General features: G+C 57.9%; 1 protein-coding gene across 1 annotated transcript in view; it reads left to right on the plus strand.

The window, feature by feature from the left end:
- The first annotated feature begins 5,071 nt into the window (after nt 1-5,071).
- The window catches only part of LOC123820645 (MLX interacting protein), a 39,452-nt gene continuing 16,834 nt past the window's right edge, over nt 5,072-27,689 (plus strand). Inside the window, exon 1 of the mRNA XM_045841518.1 lies at nt 5,072-5,615. Coding sequence (XP_045697474.1) covers nt 5,203-5,615 — 413 coding nt within the window. The 5' untranslated portion in view covers nt 5,072-5,202. The remainder of the gene's footprint in view (nt 5,616-27,689) is intronic.

A 27,689-nucleotide genomic window follows, 5' to 3' on the forward strand; every position in this document is an offset into this window, starting at 1 on the left:
GTGCACGGCTCGGCTGAAGAACACGGAATATTTTTGTGGTCAAAGTAATAAAAATATTAAATATGAATTTAACAGAATCTCACTTAACTACCTTGGTGGAATGGGGGATAAAAGAGGTTTGTAAGAAAGTAAAGTGGCGGGTAGCTTGGTTGGTTGGCGGGTCCTCCCGAGACACCAAGGTTGTGGGTTTGATCCCTGGTCGGGGCACATACAACCAATGAGTGAACAACAAAACTCAGTTTCTCCCTCCCTCCCCCTCTCTCTCTCAAATGAATTTTTAAAATCATTGAGAAAAAAGTACAATAAAATCATTCTCACATAAGTCAAAAGATGATGTGTGCAATTGATGATTCTGGATTATATGTATGAGCATTTTTTAATGTGGCGATAAATACTAGAAGTAATAACTTAAAAAACTGAAAGCAATTACTTCTGGGGAGGAGGTGGATAGGACTGAATAACCAGTTCTGGACAGGCAGGAAGGGGCATGGGTGTCGGGGGGGCCAGAGAGAGACTGCTATTTGTAAGTATAAGGCTTCTAACATGATTTGTTTAAATGCATTTTATTTATTTATTTATTTAAAGATTTTATTTACTTATTTTTAGAGAAAGGGGAGGGGAGGGGGAGAGGGAAACATCAGTGTGTGGTTGCCTCTCATGGGTCCCCTACTGAGGACCTGGCCTGCAGCCCGGGTATGTGCCCTGACTGGGAATCAAACCTGCGACCCTTTGGTTTGCAGGCTGGCACTCAATCCACTGAGCCACACCAGCCAGGGCTTTATTTACTTATTTACTTATTTATTTTATTTATTTGTTAATATTTTATTTATTTATTTTTAGACAGAGGGGAAGGGAGGGAGAAAGAGAGGGAGAGAAACATCAATGTGTGGTTGCATCTCGTGCGCCCCCTGCTGGGGACCTGGCCTGCAACCCAGGCCTGTGCTGTGACTGGGTATAGAACCGATGACCCCTTGATTCACAGGCCGGCACTCAATCCACTGAGCTACACTGGCCAGGGCTTTATTTTTCTAAAACCCTGTAAAGTTATAATTCTAAAATTCAAGTTTAAATTTTATTTTATTTTATTGCTGTATACTGTTTCTCAGGTCCTCTCTCTTTCTCTCACTTGAACTCAGTATTTGTTTTGCTGGAGAAAAACCTCTAGTAATTCTTTCAAAGATGGACTGTGGAGGAAAAGGCCATTTTACCTTGTATCCTCCCAGGTTTATTGAGGTGTAATTTACATACAGTAACATTCATCCTTTTCAGGTGTCTATTTCTATGAATTTGAAGAAGCTGACACAGTCAGGTAACCACCACGACAAATGGTTCCCTTGTCCCTCTCCTGCAGCTAGTCCCCTCCCCGCCCCGCGCCCCCCCCCCCACCCAGCTCCTGGCAGACACTGATCTGGTGTCTGTCCCTATCATTTTGCCTTTTCCAAATGTCATATAAATGGCACCAAGCAATATGTGGCTTCTTTTACTTAGCATGATGCTCTTGAGGGTCATTCATGGCGTTCCATTTCTGGGGACCTTTGCAATCCAAAGGGACAGTTGTCACCAGTCATCAGTGCCGCTCACCACATATTTGTGGCTGGCTGTTTTCCGGTCTTGTGATCAGAGTGTACTTCCTGGCTCCCTTGTGGTTGAAAGTGGCCTTGTGATTAGTTCTGGCCAATAATGGGTGAGTACATGTGCCTTCTGGGCCGAACCATTTCATTAACAAGGCAGGGTCCTGTTGCGCTCTCTCTGTGCCCTGCGACGGCCACGGGCGACATTTGCAGAGGTGGCTGCTCTGTTGGCCTGAGTCTCGGAGTGACTACAACCAGCAGATTCCACTGCCAACCTGTCATGGACAGGTTAAGCTATCTATTGCCAATAGACAGGTAGCTGGGACCAGAAGCACACCTTTGTGCGCTTAAGCCATTGAGATTTGGGTGTGGTTTGTTATCACAGCACTGTCTATACTGAGGCATATCAAAGGCTTGTGTTTTTAGCATTGGGAAGTTTTCTTTTATTGCTGCTTTCATTATTTCCTCTCTCTGTTTTCTCCTGTCTCTCTCTCACTTTCCTCTTCCTTTCTGGAACTGTTTGGCAAATGTTGGACCTTTTGAATATGTCCTCCATGTCACTTATCTTCCCTTGTCCTGTTGGCAGTTTTCTGGGACAAACACTCAGATTAATCTTTTCACTTACTACTAGTGTTTTCCGGCCGCATTCATTCTGCTATTCAACTCCACTTTTCCTTTTTGTTCATAATGGTGTATTTATGCTTCTTTTCCAAGACCCCCACTTGCTTCTTTTCCATAATGGGTTTTGCTTACTGCATGCAGAACCTTCTGCATTCTTTGTAAGGTTATTTGTGACTTTAAAATTCTTCTGTTTGTTCTGTTAACTTTCCCTCCTGTCCTCGTTAGCTCCCAGGTAGCTTTCTTCCAGAGCCCTGGCTTACTTTGCCTGTTTGCAGACGTTTGCTGGTCTGTAATACTTTGTGCTTGGGAATCCCTGCTTGCTTCACAGCCGATTCCATTACGATGAGGCGATTACAATACTTCTGACTTGGGGCAAGGAGCTGGCTCTCTGGGTACTTGTGGCTTGCGGGGTGTGGGAGCTCTTTATCCTTCCCGGAGTTCTCAGCTCCCCGGGGCTCTGGGGGCCTGCCGGCGCTGCCCACCACTCAGCAGGAAGCGAGGTGGGGGCCTCGGCCTGGATGCCCTGCAAGCATTTTCCACTTTCCTGAAAACCACCCCGAGACCCCTTGGAGCCCCTTATTGTGAGCTTGGAGCCCCCTCTAGACCTCACTCTTGGGGATCCTCTGCTTCCTGCCTTTTTAACTGTGGTTTTCCTCGTCTCGTTGCTTCTCGAATGCCCGCTCTGGGGATGGACGAAGAGCGAGGGTCGCACACAGCATGAGCACACACCGAACAGGCCCGTGGAGCGCCAGTGGTAACATCAGCCTTAAGTGGTCATCTCCTTCCGGGAAACTGATGTTTATATTGTTCAATTAAAAAAAGTATACATCCTCCTTCGTGGATGCCTTTTGTGTTAAGAAACCAAACAGAAATAGAATCCACTCCAAAAAAAAAAGTGTAAGAGTAACAATTGTTTCTTTTGGAAGTTAGAAAATACAGAGGAAAAAATTAAAACCACCTCATCCAGAGATAACGAGATAACTGGCATTAGTTAACCTGGTACACTTTGTGATGTGTACCCATTAATATATGAATTTATTTATTTTTGGAATTGATATCAAGTTACTGATCAGTTTCTAAAAGTTGTTTTTCCACCCGACAATACATCATGGAGTTCCTTCCATGTCAGTAAATATACATTCACATCATTTAATGTGTAGTGTTCCACTATATTTCAGGCCAGAATATATCCAATAACTTCCCTCTTGTTAGGCATGACATTGTTTCTGTTTACGCTTGACAGATGGTACTACAATCATCATCCTTGTACATGTATCCTTAGAATAAAATTCTAGAAGTGGAATTGCTGTGTCAAATGTAGCTGGGCATTCAAGAATTATTAAGAAGAAAATTATTCAACTGAAGGAAGGCAATGGAGAGGCTGGACGGTCAGATATTCTCAGCCGGAGGTGGAGGCGGTGGCTTGGGCCAGGGGGAGGGGCATTTCAAACTCACACTGGAAGCTGGCGGCCCCTGGCGACCTCCTCCTCCTAGAGCCATCTGGGAAAGGACCGACTGCTGCCCATTGGGGGAGCCCTCCTCCCTTCCATCCCCCAACACCCGCCCCTTAGGGAGGAGGGTGGGGCAGGGTGATCAGCCTCCACCCAAATCTGGAAGTGAAACTGTCTCCAAAGTGGAGCTCAGGGTGCTTCTGGGGGAGGGCTCCCGAGGCCCTGCTGGGACTGGCCTGGGTGCTCTGAGCCTGGGGGCCTCACTGGACCCCTTGATGCCCTGCCACCCCGACCCTCCCCACTCTGCCCCCATCCCAGGCTGGTTTTGAGTTCTTGAAACCTTGACGGCTTCCTAGAAGTGTTCATTATTAGGTTGAACCATCGGAAATTGCCGCTTCTGTAGGTCAGAAGTGGTTGAGTAATTGGCATTGTTTAAGAACCTCTGGCTGGTTCGCCCTGCGCTACACTTACTTAGCACTCATGCTGTGCTGGGTGCTTTGCTAAACACTTTGTGGTCATTTTTAAACAGTCACAGCTCTCTGGGACAGAGGAATTGTTTCCCACTTGATAGAAAAAAAAAAACATGGCTCAGAATTTCCCCTTTTGGAATGGTTCAGCGTCTGGCTTGCCCTCCAAAGGTTAAGATCTTCACAAGGCGCAGAGACGCCTCTGCCACTGCTGTGATACCCCAGGAAAATGCCTTGACTTAGCAGAGCCACTTGCCGCCTCTGTATTTTTTTTTTAAGATTTCATGTATTTATTTTTAGAGAGAGAGGAAGGGAAGGGAAGGAGAAAGACAGGAAGAAAAACATCAATATGTGACCAGACCCCACCCGCAGCCCAGGCATGTGCCCTGACTGGGAATCGAACTAGTCACCCTTCGATTTGCAGCCCGCGCTCAACCCACTGAGCTACACCAGCCAGGGCTCAGTGGGATGTTCTCGTTAGAGACATTCCTGTGGTATTCAGCGACTCCGTCTTATCAGCAGCACAACGGGAACAACCACAGTGCCCAGCAGCTTCACGTTGAGCTGTTACAACAGTTCCGGGCCCTACAGGGGAAAGCGGAGCCTCGGTGGGGGACGGAGCCCGAGCCCCACCCCCACCCACCACGTGGAGGGCCCGCCCCGCCCGCGGCGAGGCCTCCGGGCGATTCTCCGGAGCGCCGGGCTGGGAGGCGCGGCCCGCTCGGCCAACGCCTTCCTTAGGCCACGTCACTGGCGAGCGGCACTACCTGGCCACCTCTTCCCACGGCACCAGGGTAGCCCGGAGGGGGTCGGGGCGACGAGGGGCGGGGCTTGGGGCGTGGCCCAGCTCCCTTTTTTTTTTTTCTTTTTGTCCGCCTTGAGACGAAAAGACTCCCCTGCGCCTTTAAGAGGCCGACGCGGGCAGCCGATTGGCCGAGACGCGCCCGTGACGTCACGCCGGCCCGCGCCCTCCCCTTCACGCCCCGCGGCGCACTCGCGGGCAGTCCCCGCGCGGGCCGGGCCGGCGTCCCCTCTGCCTCGCTCGCCCGCGTCGCCCCGGACCCCGGGGGATGCCCCCGTCCGGGCGCTCCCATGGCCGCCGACGTCTTCATGTGCTCCCCGCGTCGGCCTAGCAGCCAGAGCCGCCCGGTGCTGCTCAAACCCCCGGTGCCTGAGGACGACGACGACTCCGACACTGATGAGCCGTCCCCGCCGCCCGCCTCCGGCGCCGCCAACCCGGCCCGGGCCCACGCGAGCGCCGCTCCGCCGCCGCCCTGGGCCGGGCCGGGCCGCGAGGAGCCTCCGCGCCGCCAGCAGATCATCCACAGCGGCCACTTCATGGTGTCGTCGCCGCACCGCGAGCACCCGCCCAAGAAGGGCTACGATTTCGACACGGTCAACAAGCAGACGTGCCAGACCTACAGCTTCGGAAAGACCAGCTCCTGCCACCTGTCCATCGACGCCTCGCTCACCAAGCTCTTCGAGTGCATGACCCTGGCTTATAGGTAGAGGACCCGGAGACCCCCCCCCACGCACCCCTGCCGGCCCCACCTGCGGAGCCGCTCTCCCTTTGACAAAACAAGGGTGGGGGGGCTGAGCCCCCCGGGGGGGCCCCTTGACTTCACACACTCCCTTCGGGTCTTGCCCCTTCGGCAGGGTTAATGGGGTCTGGCCTCTTCCCCTCTCAGCAGTGCGTGGGTTCTTCCGGCTTACAGTTCCCCATCCAGGCGCTCCCCTCCTGTGTCCCCAGGCCACTGATTTTGCACTAGAAGGAGGTGTAAGGACAGGCTGCACCTGGTGTCACTCCACTCGAGCCAGCCCTTCCCCAAGACGCTTTGTGTGTTTCCAGCAGTCAGGGGGTTAAGACTGCCTGTCCAGGGGTGGTTAAGTGCAGGTTCCAGTCTTGAACGGTTGCGCAAAGTCTCGGAGATTGTTTCCTCCTTTATAAAGAGGGGATGACAGCCCTGACCCGTGTGGCGCCGAGGGTTGGACGGCGTCCCGCAGAGCAAAAGGTCCTGGTTCCGTCCCAGGTCAGGCATGTGCCTGGGTTGTGGTTCCATCCCTGTAGGGGTCGTAGGAGAAGTAGCCGATGGATGTTTCTCTCTCTCTCTCTCTGTCTTTCTCCCACCCTTCCCCTCTCTCTAAAATAAGAGGGGGGCTGACAGTAGTCTCCACTGCACTGGCTGTTATGGAGATGGAGCGAGACAGGTACAGTGCTTACCCCAGTGTCCGGCTCACGGTTACACACTCGGAAATGTCAGCTACTGTTCTTGTCGTCCCAGCAGAGGGACATCCCCCTTATTGGGAAGCCCTCCCCCAGCTTGGGAGGGGGCCTGGGCGTCTCGGAGCAAGACTGCCGGAGCCCTGCTGTGGGAGGCGCAGCCTGTCCTCCTGGCACGCTGGAGGGCTCTCTGATGGGCTGGGAAACATTATATGGAGGTGTCAGTGTTGAGGGCAGGCTTCCCAGACACCATCCTGACGTGTGGGCTTGGCTCTGGGCGCAGGTCTCTTTCCTTTGCCCCTGAAACGCCTGGCCCTCCCGTGGTGGCACTCTCTGCTCCCCCAGTGCAGGTGTTAGGCGTCTGCCGCAGGTAACTTCTGCCTCGGCGGCAGCCCTTCCTTGCACGGCTGCAGTGCAGGGGAGCCCTGCCCGCACAGGGCGCGGGGGGGGGGGGGGTCCTCTGCTGAGTGGGGTTATCGATTTATAACTGGACTGGCTGGGGCCGTCTCAGGTCTGCTCTGCAGGCAGTGCAGGATGCTTCCTGGGAGATTCCAGAAAAGTGTAACGACGAAAGTGGGAACACCCCCCCCACACACACACACCTTTTTGTGTGTGTGGGGGGAGAGCCGTGAGCCTGGAGTACATCCAAGTTAAAACATTACACATTTACCTGAAGTTAAAACACTAGATACTGGGCCCCGGGTGACATTTTCCTCCTCTGGAATAAATGATTAATCAGTCTGTTCCTTTGTTGTGTTCCTGAAGTGCCCCCACCCTCCCGTTTCCTCCCCGAGCGTTCCCTGATGGCTTGTTTGCCACTGGCTGCCTCCCCACCCCCTTCCCGGGCCGCAGGTCCTGCTCGGCTCGGCTTCTCTGGTCTTGCCAGTTGGAGCTGGCACCCAGCCCTGAAGACGTTCTGGATTTTTCAGACCAGTGGTGTTGGGACTGCAGCCCTGCTTGCTCCCGCTCAGGTCGCGAGCGCCCCCGCCGGGGTCAGGCCCGAGTGGACTGTAGCGAACGCCGTCTCTGCTGCCGGGGGAGGTGGCCCCTTCTCACCAAACTGGGGGCGAGCGGCAGGAACGTGTCTTACTGGAAGCACTTAATTCTCTTACTTGCTCTAATGTAAACTTCGTGTATAGGGAGGGGATGGATGCCGAGTAGCAGGAGGTATGGGCTAGAAAACTCTCAGCTAAGCTCTGCCAAAGGGGAAAAAATCAACCAGTCTCCCCTTTGCCCTCAGTTGGGATAACCTACAGGCTTATTTTTAAATAACACCAAGGAATTTTAGTAATGGCACCCCCCTACCCCGCCACTTCTTTCAGAAATATTTGGCAGCGGGCCATTGCTTAATTAACTTTCTTGATTGCAAAATGCACCCCTAGTTTGGTTGGAGGCTTACCTTGCTTTTAACACCTTCCACCTTGCAGTGGGAGGTGTTTGCCCCAGCTTTCCCACAGCAGTCCTGCCGCCACAGGTCTCTGGTGGCTGCCTGCCTCAGTGTCCCGGTGTGGGGCCGGCTCGGATGGCCCCCGAGCCGAGTTGGCAGTGTGGAGCCTGGGTGCAGAGGAGTGACTCACAGCCAGCTGCCTGGGCTGTAGCCTCTGGCACACAGAAAGCAGCAGGGGAGCAGAGGGGAGTTTGTGGCCTCAGCCACCCCAATGTGGTCACTAGCTGGCTTTCAGGAGAAGGCGGGTCCAGGTGGGGGTGGCCAGGGAAGACAACCTGACCCCAGAGGCGGTCAGACTGCCCACTGCCCCCCCCCCACCCCCCCGAGGCCAGAGCCTCCACAGCCGAGTCCTGGGTTTTCCCCGCCTCCCTGGCCTGGAGGGAGGCCAGCTGGGCCTCCCCTTCGGTTGGGCCGTCTCTGGCCTGGGCGCTTTCTGACCAACTTCCTCTGTGTCCCCTGGCCTCCTCGCTCTAGCTGCCTCACTCTCTCCGGTACACACTGTGCTTTTTTTTTTTTTTTTTTTTAATTTGGTTTCCTGTAAACTGCTGCCTTCCAGCTGTTTCCAGATGAGGTTCAACAGCTCTTTGGGGGAGGAACTAAGTGCTGCGGTTATTTCCCCCAGTCCTGTGAAGTGAGCCAGGGGTTATGCTCTGTCCCTGAACGTGCAAAGCCTTGGAGTCCTCCAGGGTCTTTGGCGCGGCCGACCTTGGGTGGGGACTCTGCGAGTGCCCAGTGGCCCACGTGGGTAAATGACATTGCTGACGGGACCCCGGCTTCCCGTAGCTTCCCTGAAACCCGTGTGTCCCCCACTCTGATGGCAGACAGCCCTGGAGTGAAACACCTTGACTATGTCCGACGTCGTAGTGCTCAGCGATTGGGACGTTTTGCAGGGAAAGCTGCTTCTCCCCGAGGGGATGGAAGCTGCCTGTCTCCGCCCTCCTGTGGGCCGCCGTAGATGGGAGGGTGCGCTGGCCGTCAGGGTGAGCCTCGGGACGTACAGGGACTGGCTCCGAATGTGTCGGGTACCGGGCACGTTGGGGGCCGGAGGAGGCTCAACGGCTGGAATCCGACGCCGCATCCTCCTTCAGCGGACATTGGGTAGGAACCCAAGTCTCCCCCTGGGGACCCGAAGGAAACAGTGGATCCGACCGGGGTCTTCAAGTGGGGCCTTCCAGTATCTGCTCGGCGTGTGGTGCTTAGGGTGGGCCGCCCGCGCTCTCTGCGGCTCCACAGAGGAGCCGTGTGCTCTGCGACGTAACTCAGGGTTCTGGCCCTCTTGGCATCGTGAGGAGTGCCACGCACACAAATCACGCACACGGACTTGGAGCGCCTCTGGTGCATGGCTTTTCGTGGTCGATTTTGCCTTCGCTTCTCTCCCTTTCCACGCAGCTCCTCCTTGGGGAGCCTCGGGGTGGACGCCTGGCGAGGGGGGCGGTCCCTGTGTGTGTCCCGAGAGGAGCGGTAGCTTTCTGCACGGGGCTGCTGCCGAGTGGAGGTCTGAGGAGACCTTTCAGTGTGGGCCTTGGGATACAAGCATCTAGACCGTGACCTCGAGCGAGCGTGGCCTGTGTGGTCACCATCTGTTCCTGACCCGAGGCGGGGTCCCTGCCGGACGCAGGGCGTGGCGGGGATTACGGGTCAGCGCGCCGTGCCCGTCACACCACAAGCTCTGCAGGGAGCGACTTTCCGACGCGGGGCCTGGTGGCCGGTGCGCACTGGTCACACCGATGACTGAGTCTGTCCTCAGCGACCGTGAAGACCGGCGGCTCCGCCCCTCCTGGGCCGTCTGCAGTCTGGAGTCGTCGCGCAGCGTGCCGGCTCAGGGTTGGGCCCGCGTGAGGGCTGCGGGGACGGGGACGGAGGCTCGGTCCCCAGGGGGCTCACAGACCTCGCGGACGGTCCGCGAGGGCTGTGGTGCACACGGTGAACCAGGTCTGCGGCAGCGCCCAGGGCGGGCGGGCACAGCAGGTGTCGGTGTGGACAGTGCCCCCGACAGCGGGACTGCACCTGCAGCTCCCCTCCCCGTGTCGCCCGCCGAAAGTCACGAAGCAGGGTCCCCTGCAGGAAGCCCCTCGTCACCCACCCTCTCCCCTTCAGCGGTCCGGGACCAAATTTCCACTCACGTAGAGGCTGGCTGGCTAGTGGGCGTCCCGAGGACGGGGCGAGGAAGGGCGTGAGCTTGGGCAGAGCCGGGGAAGGAAGCCAGGGGGGCGGGGGGGGGGGGGCGGGAGCAGAGCAGCGCATGCGGACTAGCCGAGCCCCGCCTCTGCCGTGTCCTGGGTTCTCTTCACGTCCCCGCGCGCACTTCCCCAGCCCCGCTCTCGGGTGGGTGACGGCGGTGTTCCTGTGTTTCACGTTTGTAGAAAAGGAGAGAGGACCCGAGCTCACAGGTGAGCGTGCCCTGTCACCGAGAGGCCGGGCAGCCTGCCCAAGGCAGCCACGGGAGCAGAAGCGTCGTCTCCCTGACCTGCTCGCCCAAGTTGCAGCTTTGTTAGAAGGGGCATGGAGGTGCCCGTTCCGCCCCTCGCCGCAGGCACGGGTCCGAGACGGGGAACGAGGGCCTTGGGGCGGCTCCGTGCCCTTCACGGCTGCCGGCCCCACTGGTGACCCCTGCCCCCCTCTTCCTTCGAGGCTCAGCCTGACTGCCAGTCGCCCCGGTAAACCCGAAGGGAGTGAACACGAGGGTCCCCGGTGAACCCACGACCTCGCTGACCCTGCCTCGTGTCATCGGGTTGACCGGGTCGACCTGGCCGACCGGGGTTGTGGCAGCCGCCCCGGAGCCTGGGGTGCCCGGCTCGGGGTGGGTGATCCAGAACTGCCGTGTTTTTTGGAATGTAAGGCGCACCCCCCAAATTTGGGGAGAAGGGGGTGCGTCTTATAGTCCGAATGTAGCTTACCCGACTGGGTAAATGTAGTTTGCATTTTTGTGGTTCACCAGTTCACATTGGGGAAATACTGCGAGAACTCATGCAAGGGCTGGGGAGCCATTCGGCGTGAGCTCCCACCCCGGGAACCCACGGACTCCTTGGGCGTAGGGCGCGCAGCCCCAGCAGCAAGCGAGCAGCTCCGGAGGTGCAGGCCGCCTTCCGGCCGGCCGCAGAGTTCAGGCCGCAGGCGGGCGTTTCGGGCGCAGCTCTCTCGGCCGCGTGGACCAGGGACCCTCCTGCGCGAGCCAGTGGGGTTATTGCCAGCGGCAGGAAGGGTTCAGACGACGAAGGGCGCACTCAACTTGGCTGCGGTGGGCTGCCCCTGGGGCTGGAGCTGTGGGCGGGGCAGCTGCCCTGTGAGGGGGCATGGTCAGTGGGGGGTGGGGTGGGTACGCCATGGTGTCCCAGTCTGCCCTCCCTGCTCCCAGAGCAGCCCTCCACTGGGCCCTGACCGGCCCAAGTGCCCCGGGCTCCCCTGCCCCTGCCACCCGGTCTGGCCTCCCCAGCCTCGGCTGTGCCTCCCGAGGGGCTGGCTGGGGAGGGGAGGTTTCGGAGCTGGCTCTCGGAAAGGAGTGTTTTTTCCTGGTGAAATGGACGGTGTCGGATGTCCCGAGTGGTATTTTTACTCGGCTCAGGCTGGTTGTGGTGGGGGAATGTTGCCGGGTCTTGAACGCCCCTGAGAGGCTCCTCCAGACCCGGCTGTCCTGCTGCGTCATTGGAACATCTTCTAGAAGGAGGCAGCGGAGAGGGGCTCTTCTGGTGGCTCCGGAAAGGTGTCCAAGGTCTGGAAGGAGGGTTGTTCTGTTCCGGAGTGCACTGGTGTCTGTGTCCGGCTTTGAACCGGTGGCGCTCCCACCATGGGGCCTCGGGACCCCTTCGCAGGCCTGGGTGCCCAGAGCCCCAGGCGGCTTCCGTTCTGTGCGTGGCATCTGTTGATATTTGCTGTGTTAAAAGTGACAACAGAGGGAAATTTAAAATATTTGTGAAAGCATTTAAAAAAAAACATAGATAACATATTTATGTAGAAAATAATCTTCAAAAAAATAAGAGGAGTGACATTGTTTTACCGTTGACGAGCCCCCGGGCTGATGTTTAGTTGGAAGACAGCAGGGCGCCCCTCTCTGCTCTCGCATCCCCGCTGTGATAGCGCGTCCGGAAAATGGGGGGACTCGGCTTTGCCTGAAGGATGACCGCTGTGGCTTTATCGCGGGCAGGGGGACCCTTGAAGAACATACTGGAAACCGGCCCCGGAATGAAGGGCTGGCCCGCGCCACAGCAGGGACGGGCCGTGACAACGCGGTGCTGCCCAGCGAGAGCAGCCAGGGAGCCAGGGCTCCCCGCCCGCCCGTGTGGAGTGTCCGGATCGGCAAACCCACGGAGCAGAAGGCGGAGCGGTGGCTGCCAGGGGAAGGGGAGCGGCCGGCCCTGCCGGTGGCCGTGGGGTTCGAGGGAGTGATAGCAGTGCTCTGAGGCTGGGGAATGGTGGTAGCAGCACGGCCCTGAATATACCAAAACCAGTGGACACTCGTATTACTCATGTACTTCTGCAGGCATTCAGGTGTTCAGGCATTCAGGTGTTCATTCATTGCCTCATTCCCCCTGCCTCTTTCTCAGTCCTCACCCAACGGCATGCTCCCTGATTTAGAGAGAGGCGAAGGGAGGGAGGGAAACACCCATTGGTTGCCCCCCGTGTGTGCTCCTTCCAGGGACTGAACCCACAACCTAGGCTTGTGCCCTGACCGGGGATCAAACCTGCGACCCTTTGGTTTATGGGTTGACACTCCAACCAACTGAGCCTATACCGGCCAGGACAACCGACGAACAACCAACTTTTAAAGGGTGAATTTCATGGTGTGTAAGTTACATTTCAATAAAAGTTATTTTAAAAAGCATTCCAAAGCGGTTCAGGTTTTTAGCATTAATTTTGGGGAATCTGACCTGAGAAGCACAGGACCACGTGATCTTAAAAATCCTAAGTGCGTCGGTGCCTGGAAATGCCGTGGTTTCCTATCCGCCATCTCTGCTGTGCACAGTACGTGAGAGAGGTGGGCACAGTGACCTGCCCCGAGCATGTCCCTAGATTAACACCAACTCGGGAATTGCTTTGCCAGCCTGCCCCCTGGGTCGCTGAATTGCCCTCTGCAAGGTGATCTTCTTAAGGCCTTTTTCCTTCTCCACGTTGTCAGGGGGTCACAAACTCAAACGCCCACCAGGGCTGGGAAATGGAGCGGGCTGTCTGTCTATAAGGCTAAGAGGACCTTTGCTCCCTTTTATTTTCTGCCTTTTGATAAAGTCACGGTTACAGAGAAAGGTTTCTTTGTCATGAAAACGAGGCGAGCCTAAGCTGAAACTGACCTGGTCTCCATGAAGGAAGGGCGGTAGGGAGCAGTGGGGCCTGTGGCGAACGAGAGAGCGTTTGTGTTTTCCTGGCCTACAGTGAGCGGCCGCCACCCGGCTCCAGGTGATTCTTGCTCCTTGGGATTGTGGGCCCAGCTTCTTACACGATCTGGCATGTTGGAAAAATTAGAAGAAATCTGAATGTGGATGTGAACTCTTAAGTTTTGGTTCAGTCTCTAATTTACTGTCTGAGTTCAGGTATTAGTTATCCTGGGGAAATGAGTTTAATCTAGGTCGGATTTAGTTCAGCAGTGAGTCATAGCCGGAGAGATAAAGGAGCACGGTGCGCTCTCTGCCGCAGGTGCAAAGAAGGAGGAAGGTCTTTTCAGGTGTTCTCGCGCCTGTGTCCACCTTCTGCCCCAGGCTCTGTTTAAAGCCACAGGACCGTGATTTCCTAGATGGAAAACCTAAGACTGTCTTCCCTGTGAACCTCAGAAGTAGGCATGCCCCTAGTGGACAGTCGCGCCGAGCTATGCGGAACCTGGCGGTTGTTGGAGTCGTCTTGCCCTGCCCCGCCCTGGCGGTGGTTCAGTTGAGTGGCATGTCGTCCCGTACACGGGAGGGAGGGTCGGGGTGCGGGTAGGAGGCAACCCGTCCGCGTTTCTCTCATCTGTGGTCCCCCTCCCCCTCTAAAGTCAGTGAAAACATATCCTCAGGCGAAGACTAAATAAAAAGTAAGTAAGTGAAGAAATAAATCATCATGTCTTGGAAGTGGAGGGTTGGTCATCCCTTTTGTGGAATTCTCGGACCGCAGGTTACTCTCAGCTCTGCACTCCGTTTCGGACTGGCAGCCTTTGTAACCTCACCCCCTCGCTTGGCCGGGGCGGGCTGCCCCGTGGAGCGACCCTGGGGTGAAGGGAAGGGACAGTAATTTGACTTCAGACGGTTGACTGGGTTACAACTGAAACACAGTTCGGACCGGAAGTTCGACCGCGGAGGCCTGTCCCCTGGCTCTGGCCGGAGGCTCCCGACCTGCGCGTCGGGCCTCACGTCGCAGGTCTCGGACCTCGCCGCCCCAGCGCAGGTGTGCGCGCGCGCTTGCGCCTGCGGAGGCGAAGGAAGGTGGGGCGGGCCCGCTCGAGAACCCGCCCCCGACAGACGCGGGCACACGAGTGTGGCTTGTGCCACCGCCTTCACGTGGTTCCTGCCCTTTCTGGGCGCTCCCGGGAGTCCGTCCGCGCCGATCTGACCTGCGAGGGCGCTGCCCTTACCGCTGGCACTCCCGCCAGGCCGGGCTGCGGGGGGTGGGGATCCGTCGGAGCGGCGGGCAGGGTTTCTCTGCCGGCACGTGCTCCCGGAGAAGCTGGGGAATTCTTCCCTGAGCTCAGGACTGAGTCTTTGGAATTTGACTGTGTTTCCAGGCCTCCTTCCAGGAAAAAGTAAAAATTGTAACACCCAGCGATAACCACCGTCAACTCCCTCGTGTTTATCCTTCCAGACCTTGTGGGTTGTTTGTTTTTCTTTCTTTTTCCCCTGGCGTGATGAGTGTGTTTTCTCTCCCCATTTAATAGGTTGTGAACACCTTTCCAAGCTCCCAAGTATTTATCAGCAACATTTTCAGGGACCGAACAGTATTTCATCGAGTGGATGTATTGCTACTTATTTAATCCCGCCCTGCTGGTTGCTGAGAATATCTCATGGTATTTGGGGGTAACTTTAAGGTGTTTCTGGGGCCCTGTTCCATTCACCTCTGTTCTCACGCCCTAGGCTGGCTACTTTCTCGGAAAACGTCCCTGTGCCTGTTCCTTCTTCCTGGCAGAAATCACCCTTGGCCCCAGGAGCCTTCCAGCAGGACTCTTGAAAAGGGGTGGGGGGCAGTTGGCCACACCAGGCCCCACCTGCCTTGTCACAGCCCCCCCACTCTCCTTCACAGGGTGTGTGTGGGGAAGGTGGGGGGCAGGTCCACAGCTGAAAATCAGCCTTTGTGTGTGCCCCAGGCTGCTGATTGGACAGCTCCCTGCAGTGGCTGGTGTGTCCCTGTGGCCTGCAGAGGGGCAGGGGACACTGGGTGGTGTCTGACACAGCAGTGCGCACGCCCAGACTGAGCTCCAAGCTTGCGACGCACGCACCTGGGAGGCCGGGGCTTGGCAGGGCTGTGCACAGGTGGGCTCCCTCGGCTTTTTGTTGTTCCGGGGGCGGGGCCGCACGGAGTTTCCCCGGCCGTGGGCGTGCACAGCTGTGGCGAGCTCGCGCGTGATGATGGGCAGCGTGCAGGTGCGAGTTCCTGTAGGTTGCCTCGGTACCGGGAAGGAAGGGCTAACCCAGCGCTCTGGAAACCAGTTGAAATACTTGTGTCTCATGGAGCCTGGAGATGCTGGTCTCTGGTTTCATCAGGCGTCCTGCGCGTCAGCTTGCTTGGCTGTGGGGGGTGTGGTTAGGCTGTAAAGACTGGGTCGGGGCGCCTGCCTCCCCGGCCCTGTGGAGAGGTGCGGTTGCCTCCTGGGATAACCGTGCCCAGCAGCCACATCCCAGCTTGGAACCCCTTCCCGAGGGCTCCCTGTCCAAGCCAGCCCAGCCCGCCCTGGCCTCCTGGCTGTCTCTCAGGCTGGCCACCCCTTCCTCAGACTAGATTCCACTTCCTGTTAGCCTTGGAATTCACGGGTTTTTTCCCCCAAGGGAAACCTTGGCTGAAGGTGTCGTTCCGTGGGAAGAAGGCCTTCTCATGGGCAGCAAGGAGCCCAGTCACCAGCTTACCCTCCGGCTCGTCCTTGGCGCCGCCCTTGCGCAGCTCCTGGGAGCCGGCAGGCAGGTGGTGCTGGAACTCACCTGCGCCTCTGCGGCCCCTCCAGATGCTGCTCCCAGCAGCATCCCGGGGACCTGCTGAGCACGGCCGGGCCGCCTGGCCCCTGTGCAGCCGGCTGCCTTTTGCCCAGTAACTGCATTTGCTCATCTCTGTTTCTGCGCTTGCCGCCAGCTCCCAGGAGCTGTGGGCGTGTTTGCTTTGAGGCGATCGCCCTGATTTCTAAAACGGGGGTGGAGCGAGCAGGGCGGGGTGTGTGTGAGATGCTGCAGTCTGCTGGCGCTCACCCACCCAGTTCTTCCCACAGAGAGAGTGTCTCTATTTCTCGCCCCAGGGGGCCCTGGGGAACAGCCTCGAGGCTTCCGTAAAGCTGGGAGTGGCCCCCCAGGCGTGGTGGCTCTAGCTGAGGCCTTGGGTGAGCTGCCTTCCCAAACTGAGGAGAAAGTGGACTCAGCAGCACTGTAGAAGAACTTCGAGTTTCAGCCCTTGTTCCTTGTTGGCTCAGGTCACTGGGAATCGACCAGTGAGGCTCAGGCGTGTCCTGCAGCCCGGCCCCAGGAAGGAGCTTCGGGTCCGCAGAGCAGCTGGCCCCACGGTGCGTCGTGTCTGGAGGGCAGCTGGTCCCGCCGTGGGTTGGCTGATGGTGGTTTTCATGTGGCTAACCCCCTCTTTAGTGTGATGTCTCAAAGTCATGGGGGCCGGGGGTTAGGGATGGGGGGAGGAGGGCAGGTTTCTCAGCTGGCACTCGTGGGGCTGGCGTGGCCTCCTCACAAAGCCGTCATTGTTTCAGGGAGCACACCAGTGGTTGGTTTGAGCTGCTCTGGGCTCCGAAACTGGCCGTTCCTCTTGCACCGCAGCCGTGTTCCCCGGGGAGGCCAGAGGGGAGAGCCTGCTTTCCTTTGTCCTCTGTGCTCAGCAGCTTCTGCGGCCATGAGTTAACCACTCCAGAATAGACAGCTGTCCCCAGGTCAGTGGGCATCCCAGGCCACTCCTGGCCCCCAGCTGGGCGGCAGCCATCGTGGCCTCCTGGCACGGAGCCCTCCGGAGTCAAGCTGCACGCCCGTGCCCTCAGCCTTACTTGGCGCCCGCCCGCCCAGTACAGGAGACCACCTGCTCTGGCCAGGTGCCCCACCTGCTGTCGGGCCGACGTGCCTGCTGGCCTCTTGGCCTGGCGTCTGCCCCTGTCGTGTGTGTGTGTGAGGCTCTCGTGCTGCAGAGTTCACCCTTAGAGCGAGGAGTGCCCCCGCCGGACCACAGACGGGGACGGGAACTCGCGTGCGGGTTCTTTCTGGTGCGACTCAGGCCACAGCATTTCGCCTCTGCCCCCGCTCAGTTTCACGTTTGTGTGGTGCCTCGGCCCGCGAGGCAGTCAACGGGGTCCGCCGATATACCTGCAACGGATGAAAAGGGATGGGACAGGAGGTGCAAAAGAACGACAGCAAGTCAAAGGATTCTGATCAAGCTGCAACTTTATTTTTTAAATGGAGGGAGTTATATAGAGGAGGGTAGAGGAAGGCAGGTAGAGGAAGTAGCTCTGGTTGGTAGCTTTGGGGCGTGCTCTTAACTGGGATAGGCTAGGGGGCGCATGATAAGCACGTGATCAAGGCACTGATTGGCGTGCTATCTGCATGTTCAGGCTAGGCGCCTGACCACAAACATCCTGTTGTGGAAGCGCAATCTTCATCTCTGATTGCATCAGCCTGTTTCAGGCTTATCTTGGCCCCCAACAGTGTGGTCGCACCTGTCCTGTCGGCTGTCCTCGTGGGAACCCAGCCCCCGGGGGAGGACCGCAGGGGCTCCCGTGGCCGTGGAGGCAGCCCAGAGGGCTGAGGGCAGACCCGGGCAGACTCCGTCCCTCCCGCAGCGAGCACCGGGGTCTCTGCGTTTGAGCGGATGGCGCTGCGGGTGCAGTTGTGGTGACCGAAGGGCATTTGAAGCGCTCAGGAGACAGGAAATGAAAAAAAAATTTTTTTTAGAGACTCTGGCCCCGGACAGCCAAGGCAAAGCGCTTTTTCTCATAGGCAGAGCTGTAAAGGCAGGAGGAGAGCGCAGGTACGTGGCGGACGGCAGGCTGGCAGGCGGGCTGGCAGTGCAACGCGACCTTAACCGCAGGGGAGTCCTCACTCAGAGTCCGTCCGCCGTGGGAACCGCCCACGTGGCGCAGCGTGTGGTTCGAGGGGCCCACAAGGACCTCGCGATGCTCCTCAGGCAGTTCTGTGGCGTGGAAGTTGTGTAGCAATTAAAACGTGTTTGCCGAAGTGCCTAATTTGCTTGCCCCTCCCTTCAGGAACACAGCGTCTCTCGCCCTCAGCCAGTTTCCCACGTCGCCCGTGTGCGTTTCGTTGGGCCTGTCTCTTCTGGGCTTAGCCACCGCTGGCGGGAAGGGGAACTCTCCCTCACCACCCTTCACGGCTTCTCGAACACGCGGGCGAGAGGAGAACTGCTGGCGATTTGGAAACCCGTTTCTGAACATTGCGCGTCGTGTCAGCACGGCAGCCTCTGGGCGGCCCCGCACCGTCGGGCCGCGCCTGCTCTTCTGGGCGGTGGTCTCGGGCTGCCTGATGAGCCGGGCCTCCGAGTCTTTGCCGAGCGTCCCCCCCGCCCCGGGGCTGGCCGCCGCTCGCTCCCTTTTCTTGTCGGGTGCCTCCCGGTGTCTGGCGGTTCGCGTAACTTGTTAAATTGAGTGTGAAATGAGAGTAATTCACTTAGGGTTTAGAGGCCCCCTCCGGATCCAGTGCACAGACCTCTGTTATCTGTCGCGATTCATTTTTATTTGCTTCTGTAAAACTAAGTTAAGCTCCACGTAGTAGTGAGATAATGCCGTACGTATAAGCTGCTCACACAATAATCTCAAGCTGTTACTCGTCTGATTGCATTACTGAAGTTTGTTGGCGAGATTAACTTGTACGTATGATGGAAATTGTCTGTGAGTCACGTGAACGGGCGAAGACACTAAACCCTTAAAATTATAGGATGTGGCAAATAAAGAAGTAACTCCAAATCAACATGGTAAGGGGTGTCCCCTGGGTGACCGAATATTACTTTTAAGTATGGGTAACTAACGCTACTTTTAATTAAAAGGGGAAATTCACTTTCCCTTTTTCAAAATGGGCATAGTTTTGCGCAGGTCCCCGACCACCCTCCTCCCCATTGTACAGAAATGGGGGGGTCAGTCGTTGCAGAATGATCGAAAGAGAAGGAAGAGCAAGTCATCTGGAACGCTGTTTGTGGAATTGTATACCCGATAGTTTTGTTGCTGTGTCCTTTTTACTGTTTTCTGTGCCTATTTAGATAAAAATAGGCCTGCGCTATCCTTTTCAGTTGTCTTTTGAGGAGCAAAAATGTTTATTTTTATATTTTTAAAGATTTTAATTATTTTAAAGAGAGAGGAAGAAAGGGAGAAAGAGAGGGAGAGAAACATCAATGTGTGGCTGCCTCTCACATACCCCCAACTGGGGATCTGGCCCGCAACCCAGGCATGTGCCTGACTGGGAATCGAACCGGCAACCCTTTGGTTCAATTCTCAATTGGGCACTCAATCCACTGAGCCACACCAGCCAGGGCAAAGAGCAAAAGTTGTTTGTTTCTTTTAAGACAGTCTTTGTTGTTGTTGTTTATTCTTTTAAAGAGTTTATTTATTTTTAGAGAGGGGGAAGGGAAGGAGAAAGAGAGGGATAGAAACATCAGTGTGTGGTTACCTCTCACGTGCCCCACACTGGGGACCTGGCCTGCAAACCAGGCATGGGCCCTAGATTGGAAATCGAACCAGCGACCGTCTGATTTGCAGGCCCATGCTCAATCCACTGAGCTATGCCAGCCAGGCAAAAGTTTTTAATTTTGAGGAAATCCATTGTATCTGTGGGGTTTTTATAGCCATAAAACTTGTGTCTTATTTAAGAAGTCTTCACCCAAGGTCTCTAAGACTTTTTCCTATTTTTTTTTCCAAGAAGTTTTATAATTTTGGCTGTTACAGGCAGGACTGTGATCCACTTGGAGTTCATTGTCATATATGGGATAAGGCAAGGCTTGCGGTTCCATTTAAATAGTACTTTAATGAGCGTTCTTGTCTATAGCTCTTCTCATTCTACTTCAGCTATTTTCTGAGGATGAGTTCTTAAAGTCAACCTGTAAGAACTGTAAGATCAAGGGGTATTTACGCTGAAATCTTTGATGTATGTTGCCAGGCTGGTTTTCAGAAATGGTACCAATCAGAAAAGACAGCCCCCAGCATGGGAGAGAAACACTTGCAAATCGTGTATCTGATGATGAGTATCTAGAAAGAACCGTACAACTCAAAGTAAAAAGGCAAACAACCCAGTTACACTGGCAAAGGTCTTGAACAGACGTTTCTCCAGAGACACAAAGGTGACCAGCGAACTGGTGACTAGATGTTGAACGCCGTGAATGGTCAGGGAGACGAACACCAAAACCGCGGAGGCCGGTCCGAAGTGAGCCGGCTCGATGCTTATCCGTGTCTCTCCCTCTTCCTCCCCCCCTTCCCTCTCTCTAAGAACGAGTGAGTCAAATCTTTAAAAGGAAGAAAAGAAAGCACGGAGATACTGCCTCACGCCGGCCAGGCGAGGGCGTGGGGAGAGGGGCCCCCCTGCGTCGCTGGGTGGGAGCCGGGGCCACCGGTGTGTGGGCCACCGGCTGGCAGGTCCTTAAAGGGTGAGACGGAGGGGCCAGGCAGCCGGCGGTGGCACTTCCAGGCGTTTCCCCGGGAGAGGCGAACGCTCGTGTCCGCACGGAAACTTGCGCGCGAGGGTTCACGGCAGCGTCCTTCACGGGGACCAAAGGGGGCACAGCCCGAACGCCCACCAGCGGCTGGAGAAACAAACAAAACGCGATTTGTCCGCACGGCGAACCTGCGATTCAGCCTCAGGCAGGGATGGGACGCTCGCCACAACGTGGGTGAACCTGGGACACACCAGTGGGAAAGCCCCTGATATTCTGTGATTCCAGTGACACGAGGTGCCCTGCCCGGGCACACACACACATGCACACACACACACGGACAGACAGTGGCCCGGTAGCTGCTCAGCGGCTGGAGGTGGGGCCTGAGGGGCGCCGCCTGTCTCTGTGAGGTGATGGAATGTTCTTGGATGGACCGTGGTGACGCTGGCGCGCCCTGTGACCTTGAGCTGTACACTCGCAGTGGGCGGTTGTGTGGTGTGTGAGTCGCATGCCAGCAGCGCTGCCACCAAAAAAAACTGTTCCCACCAGCAGCAGATAAGGGAGCCACTCCCCCACGGCCTCCCTAGCTCTGGCGCTCGCTGCCGCCGTGCTGAAGTCTAAGTCACTGCTGTTGGGGTTTAGTGTGTAAACAGGAGAATTCCCCTTGTAAAATGTGCAGCTATAGAGGTTTGACACCTCTGCATGCACAAGGCGGTTTTGCATGTGACCGCGGCCGTCAGGAGACAGGATGTTTTCAGCACCGTGGCAGGGTCCCCCGGAGCCGCCCCGCCTGCCCTCTCTCACTGCGGGCGCATCTGTGTGGCTTCTCCTTTGTGTTGATGGTGTCGTGCGCCGTGTGCTCTTTGCCCAGCTGCTGCTGCCCAGCCCGTGTTTAAGCCTCGTCGGTGGTGCTGCCCGGACCAGGGGCTAGTATTCTCCTGCTGCACGCAGCGGCCAGTTTGCTCTGTCGGCTCGCCGGTCGATGCCCACGCGTCCTGGGTGCAGATGGCTGTTCAGGGCCACTGTGAGTGCTCGTGTGCCAGTCTCCGTGCAGACACGTGCTTTCGCTTTCGGGTAAATGCTGGGTCTCACGTGAGTGTCTGTTGAACTTGAGAAACTGACAAACTCTTCCAAAATGGCTGTACCTTGTAAATTTTATTTAAAAATTTTGTAATAGATCACTGCTATTTTTTTTTAATTTATTGAATTTGGGGAGAGAGAAAAACACTGATTTTGTTGTTCCTCTTATTCATGCATTCATTGGCTGATTCTTGTAGGTGCCCTGACTGGGGATTGAACACGCAGCCTTGGTGTATCGGGATGGTGCTCTAGCCAACTGAGCTACCTGGCCAGGGCCTGGCTGCACGGTTGTACGTTGGGGTTGAGGTGTTCCTCTGTCCCCCGCGTTTCCTGCACACCACACGTGAGGCCCCAGAGACCCACACACTCTCAGGTTCCGTGTGTCTGTTTGGTGAGCGTGCTGTCCAGCCGCCCGCCGAGGGTGCCGTGGCCGGGTTGCCCACGGGCCGCGATGCTCCGCTCGGCCGTTCACGTCCATTCCTCGTTGCGAAGACACGGCTTTCCGTCCGCCGGGGGCAGTGTGGGCTGATCTTCTAGAACTCCACCGAGGCTACCGTGTTTCACCCTCTGCCCGTTTGGCGCTTACCTTTGAACCTCGCCTACTGACATTTGCTTTAGAAGAGGTTTTCACTTTTATGTAGTCAAACTGCTGATAGTACAAGAGATGTCTCTCCAGAACTTTCCTTTTCTAACCCCTCTCCCCTTTTCTTCATCCCTCTCTCTTTCTCCCCCTCCCCCTTCTCGCTCCGCTTCATTGCAAAGGCGGGAACACGAGCTAGCTCTTCCTCCTGGTCCATCATACCTGCAGGCTCAGAGCGAGCCTTGGGTGCCGCAGGCTCAGAAAGCCACGCTGAGCCCGAACGGGAGACCCGGTGAGCTGGCATCCGCAGCTCTGGCGAGGGGAAGGCCGCAGCGAGTTCCAGACTTTGATCCTTCGGGCGCCAAACAAACACGGCTCTTATCTCCGAGGTCCCTTATCAAAGCTGAGGAAGGAGGAGGGAGGGGACCCAGGAGCCGAACTGCTGGTGGTTCGAGAAAGACCTCTTTAGTTCTTCTTCCTGAAAGAAACGCTTTTCTCCGCCGTCCTTTCCCGGGTCAGGTCCTGCCCACCCTTGCAGGTGGGCAGGCATCCCACTGGAGGGAGACGCCCCGGACCCGCCGCGCCTTTGGGTGCCCGCCGTGATTCCGTGCGCCGTGCATGAGCCCAGGCGCTCTGTCTCCCCCACGGCCTGTGGGGCCCCGAGGACGGGAGCTGGAGCCCAGAGTTGCACCCCAGGCTCTCGGGGGATGTCGCTGGGGTGTCTCACCCCCGGCCTGCAGGGCGTTTGTCCCATGTGGCACGGATGTGTGTGCTCCCCGTTGGGAAAGCAAGGTGTGAATTGCAGGCTCTTTTTTTTTTTTTTTTTTAATTTAAAACACTTGTCTGTCCCTCATAAAGAGCTGAGGAATTGGCCTTTCCCTTTTCATTGTCCCAACCGCCTGAGCGCTGGCTGCTTAGCCCCCCACCCGCCCCAGGTGGCTGTCTCCCACTTGGTGCTCTTCGTGACTCTCTAGTCTCTCAGCGTCGTGGAATCACGGACTTGGAGCTGTGCTACCAAGCGCGTGAGTCCCCCGGGGCTGGGACGTCCCCGGCGTTGCCCCCTGCGGCCCCCTCTTGCCTGCCCTCTTCCTGGCTTTCCCCCTCTAGCCTGACTAAGGGGTGCCTGATAAGGTGCGTCACTGAGAGGCCCACCCAAGAGCTGGTGTTGAAGACCACCCATCAGGCCCCTGGCCGCACTTCCTTGCTGAGGGCGCCTTGGCAGGTGAGGGTCTGCAAGTACAGGGGACGGTCCCCGTGCAGGAGGCTGGGCCGTGCCAGTCACGCGTGGGGCCCCGGACAGCAGGAAGGTGGTGGACTCCCACTCAGGTATGGCAAGGCGTGTGGGGCACGGGCAGTGCCCCCCCCCCCAGAGAACCACGGAGAAGGCCGTGGGGACGGCGGACAGACATAGATGGGTAATGCGGGTGGTGGTGGGTGCAGGGAGTGTGAGAGGGCGTCGCCGAGGAACCTTCCTTGAGAGCAGTCCAGGGGGCTCCTGCCCGTCCAAGCGAAGGCATTCGAAAGTGGGTGAGGTCTCGTCAGAACCAGCCGTGAGCAGCCGGGGAGCTCTGCCCCGGGCACTGGCCAGGGGCTCTGTTCTGTCTGCAGGGGGGGCCGCTGTGATCAGACACGCACTGCGGGGCGCACTCCAGCTTGCAGGGCGGGGGGAGGCAAGAGAGGAGCCGGGCAGCTAGTGCACCAGCCAGGGGGGCCCCGGGGAGGGAGCAGAGTGGGGGGAGCCCGCGACCAGAGTGAGAGGCTGCGGGAAGGGGGAGGGCAAGCTGGCGGAGGAGACGCCTCGGGAGCAGGCGGAGCCACCTGAAGGCCGGGAGCAGGCGAGGTCGGGGGCCAGGGTGCACTGGTCACACGGGACCTGACGGTGTGGACGGCGCCCGAGTCCCTGGCAGCGGCAGTTCTGCTGGCTTGTCGAGGCAGGAGCCACGGTCCGAGCTGTGTTTGTCACCCACGGCCACTCACACGTCCCCTCACATGTCCCCTTTGCCCTAGACAGACAGCAGCACCCAGCTCCCTCCGCACCCCGCCCCTGCCCCGCACCACCCTGCCCCTGCCCCGCACCACGGATGATTTCCCACGCAGCCAGTGCGCATGTGGTGGGCTGCCTGCCCTTCCCCCTAGAATGTCGGCTCCACGCGGCTGCAGACTTGGCCTCCTTCCCTGCTCTCGTCGTGGCCTCCAGAGCAGCGCTCAGTAAGCAGCTAGGTTTGGTTAGGACGGCGCCTTGCAGACCTCGGTCTTTCGGCCGGGTCGCTCTTGCCGCAGCACTCAGTGCACCCTGAAAACGTAGCCACGTGCGCCCGGAAAAGGTCCCGCTCTTTCCGCCAGCCCGTTTCTTTCAGGAAGCACCGCTGGACGCAGGGCACAGGTGCCGCTCCGCAGCGTCCCCTGCTGACTCCAGCCGGGCCCCAGGAGGGCGAGAGTTTCGTGGATGCGCCCACGCCAGCTGCATTCAACTTCCCGGTGTCACTGTGACCTGGTTGCTGCCAGAGCGGGGTCAGGGTCCGTGTGCAGCAGAGCACAGCCTCCGTGGCCCCCTCGGGGCGAGTGGAAGCCGACTCTTGGGGGGCAGCGGGGCTTGGGGGGCCTGTTTCCAGAGCGGGGTGCCCGGGCAGCCGGCCGTGTCTCTGAAACCCACCGGACAGCCCCCGGGGAGCTCTCCGCCCTGCGCGCAGGGTGCGAGGCCGGCGGCGCCTGGAGAATGATGGTGGTGGTGTTAGGAACACGGGCTTCTCGCCCGGCTTCAGGGACCCAGGCACACCTGCCAGCTCGGCAGCGGTTTCCAGAGCCCCGGCCCCAGGTGTGCACTCGCCCGAAACCTCTGCGGCGTGTTTGCTCTTCCTGCCAGGTGTGCTCGGGGGCGGGGTCTCTGAACCTGCGCACAGGTGTCCTGGCCTTGGTGCGCCCGCTCATTACCTTTTCCCGTGGGCGGGTGGGAGTGCCGGGGGAAGGCTGCATTCTTTTTTTTTGTAATGTTTTTATTGTTCAGGGACAGTTGCCCGCCTTTCCCCCCTTAAGACCGGGTTCTCTGAGGAAGCCATTCCTAGCACTGGACGTGACAGGGTCTTCTCCCCGGGTCTGTGGCGTAGCCACCTGGGTCAGGTGAGGGTGGCAGCCGCCGTATTTTGCCGTGTGTAATGCGAGCTTTGCTGCCCACGTTTTTGAGGGGAGATGAGGATGCGCATTATCCACGGGCATAGTGACTGCCCCACGTGGGCACAGTAACCCCGTGTGTGGTGCGCGCAGAGCCGCGGGGGCACGTTGTACAGGCGGTGCGTTATCCACGGCAGGACCTGCGCCGTGTCTCCGGGGCGGGGCGGGGCCGGTACTGTAAAATGTGGGCGGTGCTTTAGTTCGCCCTGCCGGCTCCTCTTTCTGTGTGTTCCTTTTACATTAACTTTAAGTGGTAACGAAAGAGGTAGCACCAGACACGTGAGAGACTCCGTGAAGAAACCTGTGGAACACCGCACAGCTGCAGATCCCTCTGGCTCCTTAAGTAGCTGGAGTGACTGGAGGACCGGCCGCGCGCCGCCCGGGGACAGCGACGGCGACAGCGCGGGCGGACGGGCCCGCGCGGCCCACGTCAGTGTGTTCAGTAGGTGCGGCCCCCATGGGGACAGCCCAGCGGTTTCTCCGGAGACCTGACAGCGTGACCGTAGGGTCACACGGGGAGAACAGACAGACGAGCGGTCTGTGAGCTGGTTTAGAAGTGACGGGACTAGCCTTGTTTGACGGTAAAGCGCGTCACTGGTCATGAGGATTAAATCGCCGTGATCGGGCTGGGTGCGAGTCAGCGGCACACGCGGCCCCCAGGCCAGACCCTAGTCTACATTATAATTCAGTTTGCTAGTGGGAGTGTCCTAAGTCAGTGGGAAGATGAGATCATCAGATAGCTGCTTGGAATTTATTGTGGTGAGCTGTGTAAAGAACTACATTGATTTCCCCCCAAATGAGTCAGAGTTCAGTGTAAAAATGAAACCCTTAAAAAAACACGTAGCCCCGAGGGGTGGGGTGGGGGGGCTGGACTGGGAGTAAAAAGGAGAAAACTGTATATGAACAATGATTAAAATAAAATTAAAAAACAAAACAAAACACACAGCCCCGGCTGGTGTGGCTCAGTGGATTGAGCGTGGCCTGAGAACCAAAGGGTCCCTGGTTCGATTCCCAGTCAGGGCACAGGCCTGGGTTGAGGGCCGGGTCCCCAGGTGGGGGTGTGAGAGAGGCAACCACACATGGATGTTTCTCTCCCTCTCTTTCTCCCTCGCTTGCCCTCTCTCTAAAAGTAAATAAAATCTAAGAAAAAAAATTAAAAACAAAACAAAAAAAACCCTACCATACATTAAAGAGTTATTAAGCAGAGCAAAAACCAAACCAAAACACACCGTGAACAGTCAAGGAAAAGACACCCCGCCCCACGGAGAGGCCTCCGACCGCAGGAAGCGCGCCCGAGGTGGGCGGGCAGCGGGCACGACAAAACCCCGACGGCTGGTGCACGGGAGGGGAGCGCGTCAGTGGGAGCCCGAGACGAGTGAGCCCGCCCTCGGCTTGCGGGGGGTGGGGTGGGGGGCGGGCCCAGACGGCGGTGACTGACGTGGGGGCGGTGCGGGAAACAGGCCCCTCCCCTGCGCACCGCGGCGGCTCCGTGCGACCGGGACAGAGCCTCGGGCCGTGCGCCGAGCTAGAACGCACAGCGCCCTCCGGTCCGGCGCTCCGGTTCCCAGGAGTTTTTCTCGCGGACGTTCAGGCGCGCGGCCGCGCAGAAACGCGAGCGGTGGGTCGCCCCTCAGGGCCTTGTTCGTGACGGGGGCACACAGGAGCGGCGTGTCCCTCGGGGCGGACAGACGCCTGCTCGCGGAGAGGTGTGTGGCGGGTCGGGGACGTGCGCGTACAGCGGAGCGCTTGACAGCCAATAAACAGAAAACACAGCCGTGTTTACTGGCGTCGTAAGATGTCTGTGACACGCAAGTGAAAAACGGGCTATAAAACCAAATCGTCCCACATTTCAGTTTCAGGTATTATGTTCATCCCAGTGTTTGCACACGCGCGCACACACACACACACAGACTTAGGGGTAACTACAACGTCAGAGGGAAGGGTCCACGAGGCCGCCTCGACTTTAACCCCGGCCGCGAGCTGGGGAGCCCCCGGCGGCTCTCCTCGGCCTCGGCGGTTCTCTGGAGGGACTCGGGACTCTCTGAACGCCGGCGCGTGCGCGGCTCCAGCTCGTCGCCGGGCAGGGTTTCCAGCCGAATCAGCCGAGGAAGCGACAGGTGGGGCAGAGGCCGGGAGGGTCCTCGGGCGGTGGGGGTCCCAGACGGCGTTCCCTCCTGCCGGCCAGGACGTGCGACGGCACGCACAGGGCGTTGCCCGCGGGGACTTCGAGTGCGCGGGGTTCCAGGGTGTCCAGAAGCTCTGGGACACGCGGCCCACGGGCGGGCCTTCCTCTCCAGCCCCGCCCACAGGCCCCCTGGGGGTGCAGACTGATGGCCTGTGGCCCA

This window comes from Phyllostomus hastatus, unplaced genomic scaffold, assembly GCF_019186645.2.
Source record: "Phyllostomus hastatus isolate PE091 unplaced genomic scaffold, TTU_PhHast_1.1 phas_contig_1162, whole genome shotgun sequence".
NCBI lineage: Eukaryota > Metazoa > Chordata > Mammalia > Chiroptera > Phyllostomidae > Phyllostomus > Phyllostomus hastatus.